Consider the following 20,987-nt stretch of genomic DNA (forward strand, 5'->3'; position numbering starts at 1 on the left):
TGCGATCATCCACCACTGTTGTCTTCCGTGGGCGCCCAGGTCTTTTTGCATTGATGAGTTCACCAGTGCTTTCTTTCTTTCTCAGGATGTACAAAACTGTAGATTTTGCCACTCCTAATATTGTAGCAATTTCTCGGATGGGTTTTTTCTGTTTTCGCAGCTTAAGGATGGCTTGTTTCACCTGCATGGAGAGCTCCTTTGACCGCATGTTTACTTCACAGCAAAACCTTCCAAATGCAGCACCACACCTCAAATCAACTCCAGGCCTTTTATCTGCTTAATTGAGAATGACATAACGAAGGGATTGTCCACACCTGTCCATGAAATAGCCTTGGAGTCAATTGTCCAATTACTTTTGGTCCCTTTAAAAACAGGGTGGCACATGTTAAGGAGCTGAAACTCCTAAACCCTTCATCCAGTTTTAATGTGGATACCCTCAAATGAAAACTGAAAGTCTGAACTTCAACTGCATCTGAATTGTTTTGTATAAAATTCATTGTGGTAATGTCTATAACCAAAATTAGAAAAATGTTGTCTCTGTCCAAATATATACAGACCTAACTGTATGTTACTTATTAAGTATTTTGTGTGACATATCTCTGTGATTTAAGGGCATGAAAATTCAAATTTGGAAAATTGCCCAATTTTCAACCTTTTCGCCAAATTTCAATTTTTTCATAAATAAACGCAGATAATATCAAATAAATTTTACCACTATCATGAAGTACAATATGTCACGAGAAAACAATGTCAGAATCACTGGGATCCGTTGAAGCGTTCCAGAGTTATAACCTCATAAAGGGACAGTGGTCAGAATTGTAAAAATTGGCCCGGTCATTATCGTGCAAACCACCCTTGGGGGTAAAGGGGTTAAGGGTCGGTTAATTTTAACATTGAGAGATAGAATATCAAAAATAAAATCCAGAAAATCACATTGTATAAATTATATGAATGTATTTGCATTTTGTAGTAAGAAATTATTATTTGACCCCCTACCAACCATTAATGGCTCCTACAGACAAGTTAGACGCTCCTAATGAACTCGTTACCTGCATTACAGACAGCTGTCTCACATAGTCACCTTTAAAAGAGATTCTTGTCCACAGACTCAATTATTCAGTCAGACTCACACCTCTACAACATGGGCAAGACCAAAGAGCTTTGTAAGGATGTCATGGACAAGATCATACAGAACCATGGCTATAGCAGTGGACAAGAGGACATGAGGAAAACCGCGTGAATTTTGGCACGATCTTCACCACTTTGATAAGCTTGAAAAAGCCAAACTTCACTTGTGTCCCTGTTGGAGGAAAAGTTGCAAAGGCTAGAAGAAAGAATAGCTATATTGAAAATTATTAATGATGAGGAATTCTTAGAGCAGAAGTTTCTCTTCAGAACACAGAAAGAGAAGACATTTGTAGCACCAATGAAAACTGAAAGAAAAACGAGCACTCACCATTCGTACAAAAAAAGTGTCCTTTCTTTATTGAGGCTTCATGGTACAATAGCAGAGCATAGCAGGGAGAACTTGTGGTTCCTAGAGACGACGGCCGTTTCGCGCTCCTACGCGACATTTGTAGCACACCTGAAGAAACAGAGGAATGGAAGCTTGTGACCTAGAGAAGGAGGATCGGGAGGCAGTCAGCACCCATACTGCTCAGGAACCAGTACCAGGCTCTCACACAGGAGAACAATGATCAAATACATCAAGGTAAGACTTTGCCCACAAAGAACAACCTTGTACGCCCTCAGAGTCCTCTTGGATGGAGAAAGAAAAATATTGTGAAGAAGAAACGGGGAGTGGTGGTCATGGGGGATTCCCTGTTGAGCGGGACAGAGGCCGCAATCTGCAGACCGGATATAACCTCAATGGAAATGTGCTGTCTTCCATGTCTGATAGGTTATCAGGACTCTTCAGACTTATAGATGACCACCCATTCCTGATATTACATGTTGGGACAAATGACACCTTCCGAAAGGACCTGGAAACCATCTGCAGCGACTTTGGAGACTTAGGCAGAAAAGTGGAAAAACTGGGAGTGCGGGTGGTCTTCTAAATTCCATCCTCCCAGTGGATGGCCGTGGAACAAGGAGGTGGAACATCTTGAGAACCTTGAGAACAGAGCTCAGTAGCTCCCTCCTGAATGCAGGCCTTCTGCTCCATTCATTATCTATTGGACTAACAAGCACATCATTCCGGCAGTCTCATAGACTATGAAAGGAGTTCCGGCTACACATGTTTAACTACGCCACATTCAGGATGAGGCTGCAGAGCTGCATGCTCACAATTCCAAAGCTGGAGTTCCCAGCAATAAGCAAGATATATTGTATCCTTTTGACAGGAAATAACGTGATTTTTTTTTTTTTAGAAATAATCCTTTAAGCAATTTTATCTATAACTAGTGTAGATAGTATACACTTACTGGTTCATTAAACCTATTTATTCATGTTACTATTTGGTTTCACAACAACTTGTTATAATAAACATAACTACCATTAAAGTCACTAATGAACTAATTAATAGCTGTCGGTGTCTTGGGTGTAATCCCACTGGGGATAACTCCCTGATGTCTCCCGCTGCTCATCTGTCATTATTCTTATCGGGAGTGTTCATCTCCACTAACACAGTCCTGTATAAATGCTGTCGCCGCTCCATTACCAACCTTTTCAGCCTTAATTTGTGTGATTCTAAGGCTAAAGTCTTTAGAAATGGAAAATGTGTCGATCTACATCAATATCTATGACTTTGTTCTTTTAGGGCTTAGGGAAATGGAGCATCTGAAATATTTGTTTTCCGTGACCGCCCTCGGAATATATCTCAGCACCATCTTCTTATGTACATTAGTAGTGTACGTTGTATGGACCGAGCCTTCTCTCCATGAACCTATGTACATCTTCATCTGTAACCTGATGTGGAGCGATATTATTGGCAGCTCAGCATTCCTCCCCAAGCTGGCCATAGACTTGCTCTCTGGATGGTCCACCATCTCCTTTTCTGGATGCTTGATCCAATCCTTCTGTGTTCAGCTCTTTGCTGCTGCAGAAGCTCTAACTTTTACCTTGATGGCCCTTGATCGATACTTGGCTGTAGGTTTTCCGTTGAGATACCACTCTCTGATGACCAACGGGAGGGCTTTACAGTGTTTGGCTGTCATCTGGTTGGTGGTCTTCAAAGTCAGCTTGGTATCTGCTTTATTGGTGGTCAGGCTAACAATATGTGGTAACGGCATCAATAGTGTTTATTGTGAAGCTATGTCTCTTACCCGATTGTCTTGTGTCAGTACAGTCGTGAATGATGCTTACGGGACTTTTTGGGCTTTGCTTTTGCATGGGGGATCATTAACAACTGCGACCTACTGTTACATACGGACATTTCTCATCTGCCTGAAGATCTCAATGGAAGCCTCTCAGAAAGCCATCCATACATTGGTGACCCACATAATCACTTTTTTTACTTTCATGGTGACTGTTTTATTTGTCAGCTTCAGGTATAGGTTAAATGGTGGCTCCTTATCTGCTGTGACGCACTTGGTGATCTCGATAGGGGGTCCAACAATCTCAATGGCCCTAAATCCTCTGATCTATGGGATAAGGACTCAAACTCTGAAGACTAAAATGATTCAGAATTTAAAGAAAGTCCTTCAGAAGGAGACATTGGTTAAATCCAAGTAATTCATGATTTGTGCTACTTAGAATGTAATTTCAATCATAATTACATGAACCCACAAGTGCCAAACTCATCTTAGTGTTCAATTATTCAAGCGCTAAAGGATTTGTTAGCTTGACAAAAAAATATGTTGCATCTAAGTTCTTCAGCATTACCCATTTCTTGGTATAATCACTACTGAGAAATACAAGTAGATGCTAACCCTTTATGTAATACAGTGGTGTGTCTTGCTCCAAATGTTTTCTGCAGCAGGACAATGAGCCCAGCATCCAGCCAATGTCATTAATTAGGAGTCCTCGTGGTGGTGGTGATCCAGGCCCACAAAGCCTTGATATCACATCATCCCGTCTGTCTGGGATCGCATGAAGAGACAGAAGGATCCCCACAAGCCTCATACACAGAAGATCTGGGGTCAGTTCTCTAGGAGGATGGTTGGACGTTTAGGGTCAGTTCTCCAGGAGAATGTTTGGAACAACCTCCTGCCGAGTTCCTCCATAACCCGTGTGTAAGTGATGAGAAGAAGTGATGGTTTGATGCTGTTTTGAAGATAAAGCGTAATCTTAAGAATTATTGATTTGACTTTTGTTCAATCACTTTCCATTTTGAAAATTGATAAAAATAAATGTTATTTTTGAAGGCCTTCTTACTTGTCAGCATTTTGTTTACAGTTGCAAAGAAAATTAGCGCAGTGCTGTACATCATTAATATGTAGTTGCAAGATAAAATGCCCAAAAAACTCATGTGATACGCCATGGGTCACTAGAAACGTCACATATACGCCTAAATATTTTTAAAACAACAATCCAAAATTTAAAAACAATACATAATAAATGGAATTGGGTTGTTTTCCTAATAATAAAAAAAAGATCATACCCAAAAGGAAGTTGTTTCCCAATCCTCCAATATTGTGGCTTTTCTTCCCTCCCACACGTAAACAAAATCACTTTCTGTCTTTGAACCGGTCACAGAAGAGGTTACCAAGCTCCACACATCTTCTCATCCTACTACCTGCAGCAGTGACCTTGTTCCCTCACATCTCCTTTAGTCTCTCTCCCCAGCTGTCACTGCCCATGTAACTAAAATATTAAAAATATTTAACCTCTCTCTTACTTCCAGTGTCTTACCACCCGGATATTACCACAGTGTAACTACCCCGATATTAACTTGGAAACAGAAACCTGTGAAACCCATAAAGGCAACAGGTTTCTGCTAATAACCAAGAAAAATTATCTTTCACAATTGGTGCAGAATCCAACCAGAGGAGCAGCACTTTTAGACCTAATACTATCTAATAGACCTGACAGAATAACAAATCTGCAGGTGGTCGGGCATCTAGGAAATAGCGACCACAATATTGTGCAGTTTCACCTGTCTTTCACTAGGGGGACTTGTCAGGGAGTCACAAAAACACTGAACTTTAGGAAGGCAAAGTTTGACCAGCTTAGAGATGCCCTTAATCTGGTAGACTGGGACAATATCCTCAGAAATAAGAATACAGATAATAAATGGGAAATGTTTAAGAACATCCTAAATAGGCAGTGTAAGCGGTTTATACCTTGTGGGAATAAATAGGAAAAACCCAATCAGTGGCGTAGGAAGGAGGGTGCGGGGGGGGCGGTCCGCCCCAGGTGGCACAATGCGGGGGGCGGCCGGCGCTGCAGGAGGAGAAAGGAAAAAAAAAAAAAAAAAAAGACGCCCCTTTAAATCTTCAGGCGGCGCCGTCCGCCGCCACAACCAGGCTCCCCCCACCCCCAGGCCCCCGCCCCCCCGCTCTAATACTCACCTCTCCTGGTTCCTGCGGCAGCTGTAGCGTCCTCTGACTCTGTGACGTCTCAGAGCAGAGGGCGCGATGACGTCACTACTGTGCGCGCCGGTCAGCCTCTCTGTCCTGAGCGTCGCAGAGCCGGGGAGACGCTGACTGCACCGGACCTGCGCTAGGAACGGGAGAGGTGAGGATTTTACTTTTTTTTTTTTTTTTTCTTTATGTCTGACTCTGTCTGGGGGCAATGCTGGACACACTGGGGCAATACTGGAGACCATGGGGCAGAATGCTGGACACATTGCGGCAATGCTGGAGACCCTGGGGCAGACTTCTGGAAACACTGGGGCAATGCTGGACACTGGGGCAGATTGCTGGACACACTGGGGGTAATATGCTGGACACACTGGGGCAATGCTGGACACTGGGGGTAATATGCTGCACACACTGGGGTAGACTGCTGGACACACTGGGGCAATGCTGGACACACTGGGGCAATGCTGGACACTGGGGCAGATTGCTGGACACACTGGGGGCAGTGCTGGACACACTGGGGGCAGTGCTGGACATACTGGGGCAGATTGCTGGACACACTGGGGGTAATATGCAGGACACACTGGGGCAGATTGCTGGACAACATGGGGGTAATATGCTGGACACACTGGGGCAGATTGCTGGACACACTGGGGGCAGGACTTGAGGCATGGGCAGAATGTAGATACGGGGCATGATTGGAGACACGGGGCAGGATTGGATCATGGGGCAGGACGGATACGATGGAGGCTGATGGGGCAGGATGGGGAGATCATATGGGGTAGAATGGAAACTCATGAGGGCAGGATGCGAGAACATATGGCTGGAGCCAGGAATGAGATAAACGGGGCCAGGGTGGGGAATAGTGTTACCATAGGGGCTAATTAAGGGATATTATTACTTCAGTGATGTATTTATTTTATTTTTTGAGTGTACTGTTTTAAATGGGGGTCGGTCCTGTTACTGTGCAGAGTGACACTATATCAACCTTTTTTTCTTCATGTGGTGTAATGTAGAAGATGTGAAAAATTAAGTAATGTGTTCTGCAAGCGGAGCTCGAGATAACTGTGTTATTTCCTGCAGAAACGAGTCCTGGCTGGAAGGAATGATGGCAGTCTGTGCTGGATGAAAGATGAAGGACTTCACCTAGAGACGTCACTGGTGAGTCAGTGTTACCTATACACTGACACTATACACTGTATACTATATAGAGGTCCTGTGTATAATGTCACCAGTGATCTCTGTATTACCTCTACACAGACACTGCATACTAAGTACAGATCTCCTGTGAATACTGGCACTTATGGTGATAGTATTGTGTTGTTTTTTTTATTACAGATCAGTATTGTAGTATTCAGTCACTATGTGGTGGTAATATGTGGTCTGGAAATGGTGTTGTGGTATTTGTCCCTTGTATGTAGTATTATTCGGTCACTATGTGGCCTGGTCATGGTGTGGTGGTATTAAGTCACAGGTTTGGCATGTGGGGGTGACACCATTAGGCCCAGTTTAAGTTCTACAAAACAGGAAAACCATTTTTGGTAACCTTTGTGTGTATTGAGCCGGGGGAGCTTGGAATTGCTTGCCTGAGGAGGTGGTGATGGCGAACTCAGTCGAGGGGTTCAAGAGAGGCCTGGATGTCTTCCTGGAGCAGAACAATATTGTATCATACAATTATTAGATTCTGTAGAAGGACGTAGATCTGGGGATTTATTATGATGGAATATAGGCTGAACTGGATGGACAAATGTCTTTTTTTCGGCCTTACTAACTATGTTACTATGTTACCAGTATGCAATCTCCTCTTCATCTCTAAACTCCTGGAACGCTTTGTCCAATCCAATCCTATCCGCTATCTCTCAGATAATGCGTTTCTTAAACCCTTTGCGATCTGGTGTTAGGGCTAGCAGAACGCACCGAGTAAATATAGATGTTTTTATTGTAATAGATGCGTTCACAGCCTGGGATCCACCGTGCAGGAGAACCTGCTGCTAGCAAACGGCGGAACTATATGGCGGTATGGACTAACTCTGTTAATTCACAAAGTAGCCGTGAAATCAAAGCACTGCGCCCTGTTAGACTTCACAGAGGCACAGGCTAACTGCCCAAACAGAGAGCAGTCAGTGGTCACGCATGCACACAAAAACTCCTCGCCAGAGGTGCCAGCATTCTAGGGGCTTATTTCAGCCAGGTCCCTGAATACCTTCACATAAAATCTCCTCGCCGGAGGTGCCAGCATTCTAGGGGCTTATTTCAGCCAGGTCCCTGAATACATACACACACAATCTCCTCGCCGGAGGTGCCAGCATTCTAGGGGCTTATTTCAGCCGGGTCCCTGAACATAAACTTACATGACCACACTGGCGCAAAGCACATAACATAGGAAGATACTAGTGCATGGCCGTGCGTACATGCACACCTTATATAGCTGCAACTACAGGACCTTCCAAAAAAGGACCAATGGGAAACTGCCACAGAATTGAGCAGCTTCAGGACCTTCCTGAGCATGTGACCCTTGATCTTCAATGAGAGATCTTACCCTGGACATGCTCAGAAGGGGAAAAGTAGGACTTAGTCCCAAAGACGTCTTCTCACTGCTGACCAGTACTGGCTACAATGGCAGAAGCTGGAAGGACAGCAGTAACCCTTCGCACAGTGTCAGACTGAGCATGACGCTGGGACCGATGCCTCCGCTGAGCAGGCTCCATTGCGGCAGGAGAAGAATGGGAGACCGCAGTGGAAATGGCTCGAGATTCCCCCTGTGCAGAGGCAGGAACTCGACCCCTAACATCCGGTTTCCACTTTTTACACTCTACTGAAACTGACCTTAATGGAGTTTCAAATGATCTAAACTTCAAAATGGCCGCCATGGTCACCACCCATCTTGAAAAGTTTTCCCCCTCCCATATACTAATGTGCCACAAACAGGAAGTTGATATCACCAACCATTCCCATTTTATTTACAGTGCCTTGCGAAAGTATTTGGCTCCCTGGAACTTTTCTTGATGACACACATGTGGATTCTATTTATCATCATTAGGCATTTAGGACAACATTGGATCATTCAGAGATCCACAATGAACTTCTGGAGGGAGTTTGCTGCACTAAAAGTAAAGGGGCCGAATAATATTGCACGCCCCACTTTTTAGTTTTTGATTTTCCACAAAAATTTAAAATAACCAATACATTTCGTTCAACTTCAAAATTGTGTTCCACTTGTTGTTGATTCTTCACCAAAAAAATTTACCGTATATACTCGAGTATAAGCCGACCCCCCTAATTTTGCCACAAAAAACTGGGAAAACTTATTGACTCGAGTATAAGCCTAGGGTGGAAATGCAGCAGCTACCGGTGAATTTCAAAAATAAAAATATATCATTATTTCCCCATAGCTGTGCCATATAGTGCTCTGTGCCGTTCATTATTGCCCTATAGCTGAGCCCCATATAGTGCTCTGCACCGTTCATTATTGCCCTATAGCTGTGCCCCATATAGTGCTCTGCACCGTTCATTATTGCACTATAGCTCTGCCCCATATAGTGCTCTGCACCGTTCATTATTGCCCTATAGCTGTGCCCCATATAGTGCTCTGCACCGTTCATTATTGCCCTATAGCTGTGCCCCATATAGTGCTCTGCACCGTTCATTATTGCCCCATAGCTGTGCCCCATATACAATGCTCTGCACCGTTCATTATTGCCCTATAGCTGTGCCCCATATAGTGCTCTGCACCGTTCATTATTGCCCTATAGCTGTGCCCCATATAGTGCTCTGCACCGTTCATTATTGCCCTATAGCTGTGCCCCATATAGTGCTCTGTACCGTTCATTATTGCCCCATAGCTGTGCCCCATATAGTGCTCTGCACCGTTCATTATTGCCCTATAGCTGTACCCCATATAGTGCTCTGCACCGTTCATTATTGCCCCATAGCTGTGCCATATAGTGCTCTGCACCGTTCATTATTGCCCCATAGCTGTGCCCCATATAGTGCTCTGCACCGTTCATATTGCCCTATAGCTGTGCCCCATATAGTGCTCTGCACCGTTCATTATTGCCCTATAGCTGTGCCCCATATAGTGCTCTGCACCGTTCATTATTGCCCTATAGCTCTGCCCCATATAGTGCTCTGCACCGTTCATTATTGCCCCATAGCTGTGCCATATAGTGCTCTGCACCGTTCATTATTGCCCCATAGCTGTGCCATATAGTGCTCTGCACCGTTCATATTGCCCCATACAGTGCTCTGCACCGTTCATATTGCCCCATAGCTGTGCCATATAGTGCTCTGCACCGTTCATTATTGCCCCATAGCTGTGCCATATAGTGCTCTGCACCGTTCATTATTGCCCTATAGCTGTGCCCCATATAGTGCTCTGCACTAGGGTTGAGCGACCTTGACCTTTTTAGAGTCGAGCCGTGTTTCGCGAAACCCGACTATCTTAGAAGTCGAGTCGAGTGGAATCGGCCGATTATCGCGAAAAGTCGGGTATCGCCCGAAACACGAAACCCAATGCAAGTCAATGGGGGAGCATAGTCGGCAGTGAGTGGAGGCCAGGAAAACACCTACACTGCCCATTTTAATGGCAAAACCATCCATTCTTCTTAATGAAGCTTGTCAATCGTAATTTACCTTATAATAATTGGAAGACATTTGAAATTGGGGGTCATTTGGCTAAAGTTGTGGGGGGTAGGGCTGGTTCAAGTAATTAGTGGGCCCAGTAAATCTGGACCACGTCACGGCAGTGGAGCAGGGAGAGGTAAGTATTTCAACTTTGCAAGTGCTGTGATCCTGAGCAAGCAGGGGGGGCACACTCGTTGGCATTGGCACTGGCACAGGGCCCCTCAAAGTACAGCGGTGTGTTTGCACGGCGGGGGCGCCTCCCACCGGCAGCAACACTTTTGCGTACTATGAGAGGCCCTGTGCCAGTGACGTCGCCAACTAGTATTCCTCCCCCCACCTGATGAAGGAACCTGCACTTTCATCTGCACCTTCCTCTTTGTCCCCGTGTAAGGTGGTATGGTATGCGGGAAGAGGAACCTGACTTTCAGCAGGGTCACAATGCAGTTCAAAATTGGCAACCGTAGTAAACAGGCGGCACAGCTTTGTTCAGTGGAGGAGAACAGCAAGGAGTGGCAGACACCGATAGTAGGCCCCAACCCAACTAGTAGGCCAAATGCAGTCTAACATTAACAACTACTTAACGAGAGCCTGAAAATGGAATTTCAGGACAGGAAACCAGGAGAACAGCAAGGAGTGGCAGACACCGATAGTAGGCCCCAAACCAACTAGTACGCCAAATGCAGTTGTTCCGTTTAACCACAATTTAATGAGAGCCTGAAGATAGAAGTTCAGGAAAGGCAACCTGGAGAACACCTTGGAGTGGAACACACCATCTCTCTACACCCCATACCCAATTTGTAGGCCTAATGCAGTGTAGTTTCCAAGAACTACTAAACGAGAGCCGGAAGATCGAAGCTCAGGAAAGGCAACCTGGAGAACACCTTGGAGTGGAACACACCATCTCTCTACACCCCATACCCAATTTGTAGGCCTAATGCAGTGTAGTTTCCAAGAACTACTAAACGAGAGCCGGAAGATCGAAGCTCAGGAAAGGCAACCTGGAGAACACCTTGGAGTGGAACACACCATCTCTCTACACCCCATACCCAATTTGTAGGCCTAATGCAGTGTAGTTTCCAAGAACTACTAAACGAGAGCCGGAAGATCGAAGCTCAGGAAAGGCAACCTGGAGAACACCTTGGAGTGGAACATACCATCTCTCTACATCCCATACCCAATTTGTAGGCCTAATGCAGTGTAGTTTCCAAGAACTACTAAACGAGAGCCGGAAGATCGAAGCTCAGGAAAGGCAACCTGGAGAACACCTTGGAGTGGAACACACCATCTCTCTACACCCCATACCCAATTTGTAGGCCTAATGCAGTGTAGTTTCCAAGAACTACTAAACGAGAGCCGGAAGATCGAAGCTCAGGAAAGGCAACCTGGAGAACACCTTGGAGTGGAACACACCATCTCTCTACACCCCATACCCAATTTGTAGGCCTAATGCAGTGTAGTTTCCAAGAACTACTAAACGAGAGCCGGAAGATCGAAGCTCAGGAAAGGCAACCTGGAGAACACCTTGGAGTGGAACACACCATCTCTCTACACCCCATACCCAATTTGTAGGCCTAATGCAGTGTAGTTTCCAAGAACTACTAAACGAGAGCCGGAAGATCGAAGCTCAGGAAAGGCAACCTGGAGAACACCTTGGAGTGGAACACACCATCTCTCTACACCCCATACCCAATTTGTAGGCCTAATGCAGCGTAGTTTCCAACAACTACTAAACGAGAGCATGAAGATCGAAGCATTGGCGAGGAAACCTGGGGAACACCTTGGAGTGGAACACACCATCTCTCTACACCCCATACCCAATTTGTAGGCCTAATGCAGCGTAGTTTCCAAGAACTACTAAACGAGAGCCGGAAGATCGAAGCTCAGGAAAGGCAACCTGGAGAACACCTTGGAGTGGAACACACCATCTCTCTACACCCCATACCCAATTTGTAGGCCTAATGCAGTGTAGTTTCCAAGAACTACTAAACGAGAGCCGGAAGATCGAAGCTCAGGAAAGGCAACCTGGAGAACACCTTGGAGTGGAACACACCATCTCTCTACACCCCATACCCAATTTGTAGGCCTAATGCAGTGTAGTTTCCAAGAACTACTAAACGAGAGCCGGAAGATCGAAGCTCAGGAAAGGCAACCTGGAGAACACCTTGGAGTGGAACACACCATCTCTCTACACCCCATACCCAATTTGTAGGCCTAATGCAGTGTAGTTTCCAAGAACTACTAAACGAGAGCCGGAAGAACGAAGCTCAGGAAAGGCAACCTGGAGAACACCTTGGAGTGGAACACACCATCTCTCTACACCCCATACCCAATTTGTAGGCCTAATGCAGTGTAGTTTCCAAGAACTACTAAACGAGAGCCGGAAGATCGAAGCTCAGGAAAGGCAACCTGGAGAACACCTTGGAGTGGAACACACCATCTCTCTACACCCCATACCCAATTTGTAGGCCTAATGCAGTGTAGTTTCCAAGAACTACTAAACGAGAGCCGGAAGATCGGAGCTCAGGAAAGGCAACCTGGAGAACACCTTGGAGTGGAACACACCATCTCTCTACACCCCATACCCAATTTGTAGGCCTAATGCAGCGTAGTTTCCAACAACTACTAAACGAGAGCATGAAGATCGAAGCATTGGCGAGGAAACCTGGGGAACACCTTGGAGTGGAACACACCATCTCTCTACACCCCATACCCAATTTGTAGGCCTAATGCAGCGTAGTTTCCAACAACTACTAAACGAGAGCCGGAAGATCGAAGCTCAGGAAAGGCAACCTGGAGAACACCTTGGAGTGGAACACACCATCTCTCTACACCCCATACCCAATTTGTAGGCCTAATGCAGTGTAGTTTCCAAGAACTACTAAACGAGAGCCGGAAGATCGAAGCTCAGGAAAGGCAACCTGGAGAACACCTTGGAGTGGAACACACCATCTCTCTACACCCCATACCCAATTTGTAGGCCTAATGCAGCGTAGTTTCCAAGAACTACTAAACGAGAGCCGGAAGATCGAAGCTCAGGAAAGGCAACCTGGAGAACACCTTGGAGTGGAACACACCATCTCTCTACACCCCATACCCAATTTGTAGGCCTAATGCAGTGTAGTTTCCAAGAACTACTAAACGAGAGCCGGAAGATCGAAGCTCAGGAAAGGCAACCTGGAGAACACCTTGGAGTGGAACACACCATCTCTCTACACCCCATACCCAATTTGTAGGCCTAATGCAGTGTAGTTTCCAAGAACTACTAAACGAGAGCCGGAAGATCGAAGCTCAGGAAAGGCAACCTGGAGAACACCTTGGAGTGGAACACACCATCTCTCTACACCCCATACCCAATTTGTAGGCCTAATGCAGCGTAGTTTCCAAGAACTACTAAACGAGAGCCGGAAGATCGAAGCTCAGGAAAGGCAACCTGGAGAACACCTTGGAGTGGAACACACCATCTCTCTACACCCCATACCCAATTTGTAGGCCTAATGCAGTGTAGTTTCCAAGAACTACTAAACGAGAGCCGGAAGATCGAAGCTCAGGAAAGGCAACCTGGAGAACACCTTGGAGTGGAACACACCATCTCTCTACACCCCATACCCAATTTGTAGGCCTAATGCAGTGTAGTTTCCAACAACTACTAAACGAGAGCATTAAGATCGAAGCAATGGCGAGGAAACCTGGGGCACACCTTGGGGAGGCAGACACCGTTAGTAGGCCCTACCAAAGTTGTACCCCCAATGCAGTTTTAAAATTCCTAGAGGCTGAAAACAAGACTATTGACGCTCAGCTTTTTTCAAAGGAACACAGCTGAATTGAGTGGCGCAGAAAGACACAGGTAGTAGGACTTAACCCAAAAATGTGGCTCACTGCAGCTTAAAAAAGTTACAGGGGTACACAAGCAGCAGTGCTCTGGGCAGTGGAGGACAATTTCAATAGTGGACCGCAGACAGACTTTGTACGCCTACTATTAAAAAAAGGATGCTCAATGCAATTAAAAATAGGTTCCAGGGGTCCACGGGCAGCAGTGGTGTGGTCAGTGGACGAGTATTGGAAGGAGGGACCGCAGACAGGCGTAGTAGGCCTAACATAACAAAATTAGGCTGTAGACTGTTGTGAATTCTGTGGCTGAATTCACTCCTGTGGTCACAAGTGGTACTGCAGCTTCTGAGCTTCCTCCCTCAGGTGTTCTGGTGAGCTCGTTAACTGCTTCATTACTTAACTCCGCCTGATGCTGCTATCCTTGCTCCTTGTCAATGTTTCAGTGTTGGATCTGAGCTTCTCCTGATTGTTCCTGTGACCTGCTGCTCTGTATAGCTAAGTGCTTTTTGCTTTTTTGTTGCTTTTTTTCTGTCCAGCTTGTCTTTTGTTTTGCTGGAAGCTCTGAGACGCAAGGGGTGTACAGCCGTGCCGTTAGTTCGGCACGGTGGGTTTTTTTTTGCCCCCTTTGCGTGGTTTTGCTTTAGGGTTTTTTGTAGACTGCAAAGTTCGCTTTACTGTCCTCGCTCTGTCCTAGAATATCGGGCCCCACTTTGCTGAATCTATTTCATCCCTACGTTTTGTCTTTTCATCTTACTCACAGTCATTATATGTGGGGGGCTGCCTTTTCCTTTGGGGAATTTCTCTGGGGCAAGTCAGGCCTATTTTTCTATCTTCAGGCTAGCTAGTTTCTTAGGCTGTGCCGAGTTGCCTAGGTAGTTGTTAGGCGCAATCCACAGCAGCTTTTAGTTGTGTTTAGGATAGGATCAGGTGTGCAGTCTACAGAGTTTCCACGTCTCAGAGCTCGTTCTTGTATTTTTGGGTATTTGTCAGATCACTGTGTGCGCTCTGATCGCTAAGCACACTATGTTTCTGGATTGCCTTCATAACACCTGTCATTAGCAAACATAACAGTACAAGGAGCCAAAACTAATGATTCTCAATAGAGGGAAAGAAAAAGTTCTGACATCATTTTTTTTTTTTTCTGCTCTGTGTTCACTTTTTTTTTTTCCCCTAGACATTTGGGTGATTCTGGACACAGGTGTGGACATGGATATTCAGGGTCTGTGCTCTTCAATGGATAATCTCGTTATAAATGTACAAAAAATTCAAGATACTATTGATCAGAAATCTATGTTAGAACCAAGAATTCCTATTCCTGATTTGTTTTTTGGAGATAGAACTAAGTTTCTAAGTTTCAAAAATAATTGTAAGCTATTTCTGGCCTTGAAACCTCATTCTTCTGGTAATCCTATTCAACAGGTTTTGATTATTATTTCTTTTTTGCGCGGCGATCCGCAAGACTGGGCATTTTCTCTTGCGCCAGGAGACCCTGCATTGAGTAGTGTCGATGCGTTTTTCCTGGCGCTCGGATTGCTGTATGATGAGCCTAATTCAGTGGATCAGGCTGAGAAAAATTTGCTGGCTTTGTGCCAGGGTCAGGATGATATAGAAGTATATTGTCAGAAATTTAGGAAATGGTCAGTACTCACTCAGTGGAATGAATCTGCGCTGGCAGCTTTGTTCAGAAAGGGTCTCTCTGAGGCTCTTAAGGATGTCATGGTGGGATTTCCTATGCCTGCTGGTTTGAATGAGTCTTTGTCTTTGGCCATTCAGATCGGTCGACGCTTGCGCGAGCGTAAATCTGTGCACCATTTGGCGGTACTGCCTGAGGTTAAACCTGAGCCTATGCAGTGCGATAGGACTATGACCAGAGTTGAACGGCAGGAATACAGACGTCTGAATGGTCTGTGTTTCTACTGTGGTGATTCTACTCATGCTATTTCTGATTGTCCTAAGCGCACTAAGCGGTCCGCTAGGTCTGCCGTCATTGGTACTGTACAGTCCAAATTCCTTCTGTCCATTACCTTGATATGCTCTTTGTCGTCGTTTTCTGTCATGGCGTTTGTGGATTCGGGCGCTGCCCTGAATCTGATGGATTTGGATTATGCTAAACGTTGTGGGTTTTTCTTGGAGCCTTTGCGGTGTCCTATTCCATTGAGAGGAATTGATGCTACACCTTTGGCCAAGAATAAACCTCAATACTGGGCCCAGCTGACCATGTGCATGGCTCCTGCACATCAGGAAGTTATTCGCTTTCTGGTGTTGCATAATCTGCATGATGTGGTCGTGTTGGGGTTGCCATGGCTACAAACCCATAATCCAGTATTGGATTGGAATTCCATGTCGGTATCCAGCTGGGGTTGTCAGGGGGTACATGGTGATGTTCCATTTTTGTCGATTTCGTCATCCACCCCTTCTGAGGTCCCAGAGTTCTTGTCTGATTATCAGGATGTATTTGAAGAGCCCAAGTCCGATGCTCTACCTCCGCATAGGGATTGTGATTGTGCTATCAATTTGATTCCTGGTAGTAAATTCCCTAAAGGTCGATTATTTAATTTATCCGTGCCCGAACACGCCGCTATGCGCAGTTATGTGAAGGAATCCCTGGAGAAGGGACATATTCGCCCATCGTCATCAACCACTGGGAGCAGGGTTCTTCTTTGTAGCCAAGAAGGATGGTTCGCTGAGACCGTGTATTGATTACCGCCTTCTTAATAAGATCACTGTTAAATTTCAGTATCCCTTGCCATTGTTATCTGACTTGTTTGCTCGGATTAAGGGGGCTAGTTGGTTCACTAAGATAGATCTTCGTGGTGCGTATAATCTGGTGAGAATCAGGCAAGGAGATGAATGGAAAACTGCATTCAATACGCCCGAGGGTCATTTTGAGTATCTAGTGATGTCGTTCGGACTTGCCAATGCTCCATCTGTGTTTCAGTCTTTTATGCATGACATCTTCCGTGAGTATCTGGATAAATTCCTGATTGTTTACTTGGATGACATTTTGATCTTCTCAGATGATTGGGAGTCTCATGTGAAGCAGGTCAGAATGGTTTTTCAGGTCCTGCGTGCTAACTCTTTGTTTGTGAAGGGATCAAAGTGTCTCTTCGGTGTGCAGAAAGTTTCATTTTTGGGGTTCATCTTTACCCCTTCTACTATCGAGATGGATCCAGTTAAGGTCCAAGCCATCCAGGATTGGATTCAGCCGACATCTCTGAAAAGTCTGCAAAAGTTCCTGGGCTTTGCTAATTTTTATCGTCGCTTCATCTGTAATTTTTCTAGCATTGCCAAACCATTGACCGATTTGACCAAGAAGGGTGCTGATTTGGTTAATTGGTCTTCTGCTGCTGTGGAAGCTTTTCAGGAGTTGAAGCGTCGTTTTTGTTCTGCCCCTGTGTTGTGTCAGCCAGATGTTTCTCTTCCGTTCCAGGTCGAGGTTGATGCTTCTGAGATTGGAGCAGGGGCGGTTTTGTCACAGAGAGGTTCTGATTGCTCAGTGATGAAACCATGTGCTTTCTTTTCCAGGAAGTTTTCGCCCGCTGAGCGTAATTATGATGTGGGCAATCGAGAGTTGCTGGCCATGAAGTGGGCATTCGAGGAGTGGCGTCATTGGCTTGAAGGAGCTAAGCATCGCGTGGTGGTATTGACTGATCATAAGAACTTGACTTATCTCGAGTCTGCCAAGCGCTTGAATCCTAGACAGGCCCGTTGGTCGTTATTTTTTGCCCGCTTCGACTTTGTGATTTCGTACCTTCCGGGCTCTAAAAATGTGAAGGCGGATGCTCTGTCTAGGAGTTTTGTGCCCGACTCTCCGGGTTTATCTGAGCCAGCGGGTATCCTAAAGGAAGGAGTAATTGTGTCTGCCATCTCCCCTGATTTGCGGCGGGTGCTGCAAAAATTTCAGGCGAATAAACCTGATCGTTGTCCAGCAGAGAAACTGTTCGTCCCTGATAGGTGGACTAATAAACTTATCTCTGAACTTCATTGTTCGGTGTTGGCTGGTCATCCTGGAATCTTTGGTACCAGAGAGTTAGTGGCTAGATCCTTCTGGTGGCCATCTCTGTCACGGGATGTACGTACTTTTGTGCAGTCCTGTGGGATTTGTGCTAGGGCTAAGCCCTGCTGTTCTCGTGCCAGTGGGTTGCTTTTGCCCTTGCCGGTCCCAAAGAGGCCTTGGACACATATTTCGATGGATTTCATTTCTGACCTTCCCGTTTCTCAAAAGATGTCAGTCATTTGGGTGGTCTGTGATCGCTTTTCTAAAATGGTCCATCTGGTGCCCTTGGCTAAATTGCCTTCCTCCTCTGATTTGGTACCTTTGTTCTTTCAGCATGTGGTTCGGTTGCATGGCATTCCTGAGAATATTGTTTCTGACAGAGGTTCCCAGTTTGTTTCAAGGTTTTGGCGAGCCTTTTGTGGTAGGATGGGCATTGACCTATCCTTTTCCTCGGCTTTCCATCCTCAGACTAATGGCCAGACCGAACGAACCAATCAGACCTTGGAAACATATCTGAGATGTTTTGTTTCTGCAGACCAGGATGATTGGGTGTCCTTTTTGCCGTTGGCTGAGTTCGCCCTTAATAATCGGGCCAGCTCGGCTACCTTGGTTTCTCCATTTTTTTGCAATTCTGGGTTCCATCCTCGTTTCTCTTTAGGACAGGTTGAGTCTTCGGACTGTCCTGGTGTGGATTCTGTGGTGGACAGGTTGCAGCAGATCTGGACTCAGGTGGTGGACAATTTGATCTTGTCCCAGGAGAAAGCTCAACTTTTCGCTAATCGCAGACGCCGTGTGGGTCCCCGACTTCGTGTTGGGGATCTGGTTTGGTTATCTTCTCGTCATATTCCTATGAAGGTTTCCTCTCCTAAATTTAAACCTCGTTTTATTGGTCCGTATAGGATTTCTGAGGTTCTCAATCCTGTGTCTTTTCGTTTGACCCTCCCAGACTCCTTTTCCATACATAATGTATTCCATAGGTCATTGTTGCGGAGATACGTGGCACCTATGGTTCCATCTGTTGAGCCTCCTGCCCCGGTTTTGGTGGAGGGGGAATTGGAGTATATTGTGGAGAAGATTTTGGATTCTCGTGTTTCTAGACGGAAACTCCAGTATCTGGTTAAATGGAAGGGTTATGCTCAGGAAGATAATTCCTGGGTTTTTGCCTCTGATGTTCATGCTTCCGATCTTGTTCGTGCCTTTCATGCGGCTCATCCTGGTCGGCCTGGGGGCTCTGGTGAGGGTTCGGTGACCCCTCCTCAAGGGGGGGGGTACTGTTGTGAATTCTGTGGCTGAATTCACTCCTGTGGTCACAAGTGGTACTGCAGCTTCTGAGCTTCCTCCCTCAGGTGTTCTGGTGAGCTCGTTAACTGCTTCATTACTTAACTCCGCCTGATGCTGCTATCCTTGCTCCTTGTCAATGTTTCAGTGTTGGATCTGAGCTTCTCCTGATTGTTCCTGTGACCTGCTGCTCTGTATAGCTAAGTGCTTTTTGCTTTTTTGTTGCTTTTTTTCTGTCCAGCTTGTCTTTTGTTTTGCTGGAAGCTCTGAGACGCAAAGGGTGTACCGCCGTGCCGTTAGTTCGGCACGGTGGGTTTTTTTTTTGCCCCTTTGCGTGGTTTTGCTTTAGGGTTTTTTGTAGACTGCAAAGTTCGCTTTACTGTCCTCGCTCTGTCCTAGAATATCGGGCCCCACTTTGCTGAATCTATTTCATCCCTACGTTTTGTCTTTTCATCTTACTCACAGTCATTATATGTGGGGGGCTGCCTTTTCCTTTGGGGAATTTCTCTGGGGCAAGTCAGGCCTATTTTTCTATCTTCAGGCTAGCTAGTTTCTTAGGCTGTGCCGAGTTGCCTAGGTAGTTGTTAGGCGCAATCCACAGCCGCTTTTAGTTGTGTTTAGGATAGGATCAGGTGTGCAGTCTACAGAGTTTCCACGTCTCAGAGCTCGTTCTTGTATTTTTGGGTATTTGTCAGATCACTGTGTGCGCTCTGATCGCTAAGTACACTGTGTTTCTGGATTGCCTTCATAACACCTGTCATTAGCAAACATAACAGCGGTCCCTGCTTCTTCCAGCGCTGCAGCTTCTGTAGTCACATGGTACCACTCATTACAGTCATGAATATGCGGCTCCACCTTCCATAGGGGTGGAGCCGCATATTCATGACTGTAATGAGCACTAACGGTGACTGCTCACGACAGGAAGAAAATGCGGCGTCGGGGAACAGACATGCAGCGACGGCGCCAGGAGCAGGTGAGTATGACGGGGGCAGTGAGCGATACTCACCTGCTCCTCATTCCACCGTCGGCGCCGCTGTGTCCTCTGCAGTGACGCTCAGGTCAGAGCGCGCGGTGACTCGATTAGTGCGTGCCACCCTCTTCCTGAACGTCGGCGCAGAGGATGGGGAAGACACAGCGGCGGTCAGCGGTGGAACGGGGAGCAGGTGAATATAGTAAGTGCTGGGGGCCGGAGAGGTGAGTATGTAATTTTTTAATTTTTTTAATCGCAGCAACAGCATATGGGGCAAATATCTGTATGGAGCATCTTATGTGGCTATGTGCAGCGTTATATGGGGGCAAATATCTGTATGGGGCATCTTATGTGGCCATGTGCAGCATTATATGGGGGCAAATATCTGTATGGGGCATCTTATCCGGCCATGTGCAGCATGATATGGGGGCAAATATCTGTATGGGGCATCTTATGTGGCCATGTGCAGCATGATATGGGGGCAAATATCTGTATGGAGCATCTTATGTGGCCATGTGCAGCATGATATGGGGGCAAATATCTGTATGGAGCATCTTATGTGGCCATGTGCAGCATGATATGGGGGCAAATATCTGTATGGAGCATCTTATGTGGCCATGTGCAGCATGATATGGGGGCAAATATCTGTATGGAGCATCTTATGTGGCCATGTGCAGCATGATATGGGGGCAAATATCTGTATGGAGCATCTTATGTGGCCATGTGCAGCATTATATGGGGGCAAATATCTGTATGGGGCATCTTATCCGGCCATGTGCAGCATGATATGGGGGCAAATATCTGTATGGAGCATCTTATGTGGTCATGTGCA

The 20,987-nt window shown here is 46.0% G+C and overlaps 1 protein-coding gene across 1 annotated transcript; it reads left to right on the forward strand.

Annotated features, from left to right (window-relative positions):
• The first annotated feature begins 2,709 nt into the window (after positions 1-2,709).
• Positions 2,710-3,672, forward strand: LOC138671821 (olfactory receptor 4A15-like). The gene has a single exon (XM_069759957.1). The coding sequence runs from the start codon at positions 2,710-2,712 to the stop codon at positions 3,670-3,672; it is 963 nt and encodes a 320-aa protein (XP_069616058.1).
• The last annotated feature ends 17,315 nt before the right edge of the window (positions 3,673-20,987 follow it).

Source organism: Ranitomeya imitator, chromosome 3 (assembly GCF_032444005.1).
Source record: "Ranitomeya imitator isolate aRanImi1 chromosome 3, aRanImi1.pri, whole genome shotgun sequence".
In the NCBI taxonomy this organism is placed as follows: Eukaryota; Metazoa; Chordata; class Amphibia; order Anura; family Dendrobatidae; genus Ranitomeya; species Ranitomeya imitator.